Source organism: Orycteropus afer, unplaced genomic scaffold (genome assembly GCF_000298275.1).
Source record: "Orycteropus afer afer isolate SDZICR_OR568_19922 unplaced genomic scaffold, OryAfe1.0 scaffold00064, whole genome shotgun sequence".
In the NCBI taxonomy this organism is placed as follows: domain Eukaryota; kingdom Metazoa; phylum Chordata; class Mammalia; order Tubulidentata; family Orycteropodidae; genus Orycteropus; species Orycteropus afer.
The window spans coordinates 9975049-9976726 of NW_006921651.1; the positions used below are offsets into that span (position 1 = coordinate 9975049).

General features: G+C 38.3%; 1 protein-coding gene across 1 annotated transcript in view; it reads left to right on the forward strand.

The window, feature by feature from the left end:
• The window catches only part of EXOSC1 (exosome component 1), a 12154-nt gene that overhangs the window by 2532 nt on the left and 7944 nt on the right, over positions 1–1678 (forward strand). Inside the window, exon 3 of the mRNA XM_007940045.1 lies at positions 818–906. Within this exon, the coding sequence (XP_007938236.1) occupies positions 818–906 (89 nt within the window). The remainder of the gene's footprint in view (positions 1–817; positions 907–1678) is intronic.

Below are 1678 nucleotides of genomic sequence, written 5' to 3' on the forward strand. Positions count from 1 at the left end.
CAGAAAGTTTGATTGAACTGTGCTGTTCTAGAGATTTCTAGGACAGTGATCATTGTGGTCAACTTCAGGCACATGCATTTCTTTCTCTGAGCTGTTCCCTGAGTATGTAGTTCCTGCCTGCGTGTGAGAAATGGGGCCACCAAAGGGGGATGAGGTCCATTTCTGAACATCTGAAGCTGAGACCTTTTTCTGAAGAAAGGCTGAAGACTAGTCTATTCTCTAGCATTCCTAGTCAATTTAAAGTCTTCTAGGACGTTACAGGAGACGTACGAATGAATGCTGTGACGTACAGTACTCCCTGCCCGTCTCTATCCTCAGTAAGACCCATTAAAGGTGTCTGGATTTGCTATAACGCCCTACATCTATTTATGTTAAATTGCTCTGTTTTTCAAAGTCTGATGGAGTAGTGCCTAAGACATTTGATTGCTAACCAGAAGGCTGGTGGTTCAAACCCACCAGCCACTCCTCAAAAGGAAGATTGGGCAATCTTCTTCTGTAGAGATACCACCTCAGAAACCCCAGGAGGGGTCACTATGAGTCAGATACGACTCAAAGGCAGTGAGTTTGAATTTTTTTTTTTTAATACCACATTATCTCATTTGATTCCCATAGTAACACTATCAGATGGCCAGAATGGTTCTTACTCCCCTTTCCAGATAGCACTTGTGCAGAGATAAATAGAAGTTAACTTCTTTAAGTTATACAATGAGTAAAGTTGCTTGAACTGAAACTCTTGTAATTCCTAGTTTATTGCTTGCCCTCGTGGACTGATGACTGCTAATTCTCTGATGCTGATCCTTTCTCTGTATTTATTCAGGTCTCTAGCATTAATTCACGCTTTGCCAAAGTACACATCCTTTATGTGGGGTCCACACCGCTGAAGAATTCTTTTCGAGGAACTATTCGGTAGGAAGTATTCTTTTTTTTTTTTAATGCATTTTATTGAAATATAATTTATGTACAGTGAAATACATGAAATTAAAGTGACATGGGTCAATGCTTTTTTTTTTTTTTTTTTTTTTTTGCAGTGTTCGCACCCCTCCCCTCTCATCCCTGGCAACCAACAAAGTTTCCTTCCATATATAAACCTTTCCCTGACCCTCCACAACAACGAACTAATACCATATTTGTCCTTCTGTGATTGACTTATTTCACACAGCATAATGTCTTCCAGGTTCATCTGTATTATGTGGTGTTTTGCAGACTCTACATTATTCTTTAGTGCTGCATAGCATTCCTTTATGTGTATGTACCATAATTTGGTCATCCACTCTTCCGCTATAAATCTTAGAGATAAGTCCCTTGCCACATATGTAATTACTGGCAAATATGAATTTGTTACTGTCATTTTTGTTATGTGCTTTATCGTGGTGTTGATTTCTTTGTTCCATATAAATATCTATGCTGAGCTCGTTTTGTTTATGAATCGTGTTATCATTTCTTTCATTGCTATTCTTTTAGTATTTGCTGAATATTTATGCTGGTCCTCTTTTTTGATGTGAAGGTTTATCATTTTTCTTTGAGGCTACCCTGTGATTCATAGTTTTCTTCCCTCTTTTTGGTTTGTAGTTGTCCTTGTTTGTCAGTTGATGTCTCTGGTTCCCTGTTTACAATCTTGTAGGCTTCTTTACTTTGGATACTTCCATAGCTAGATTGGTTTCTGGGTTATATCATCATG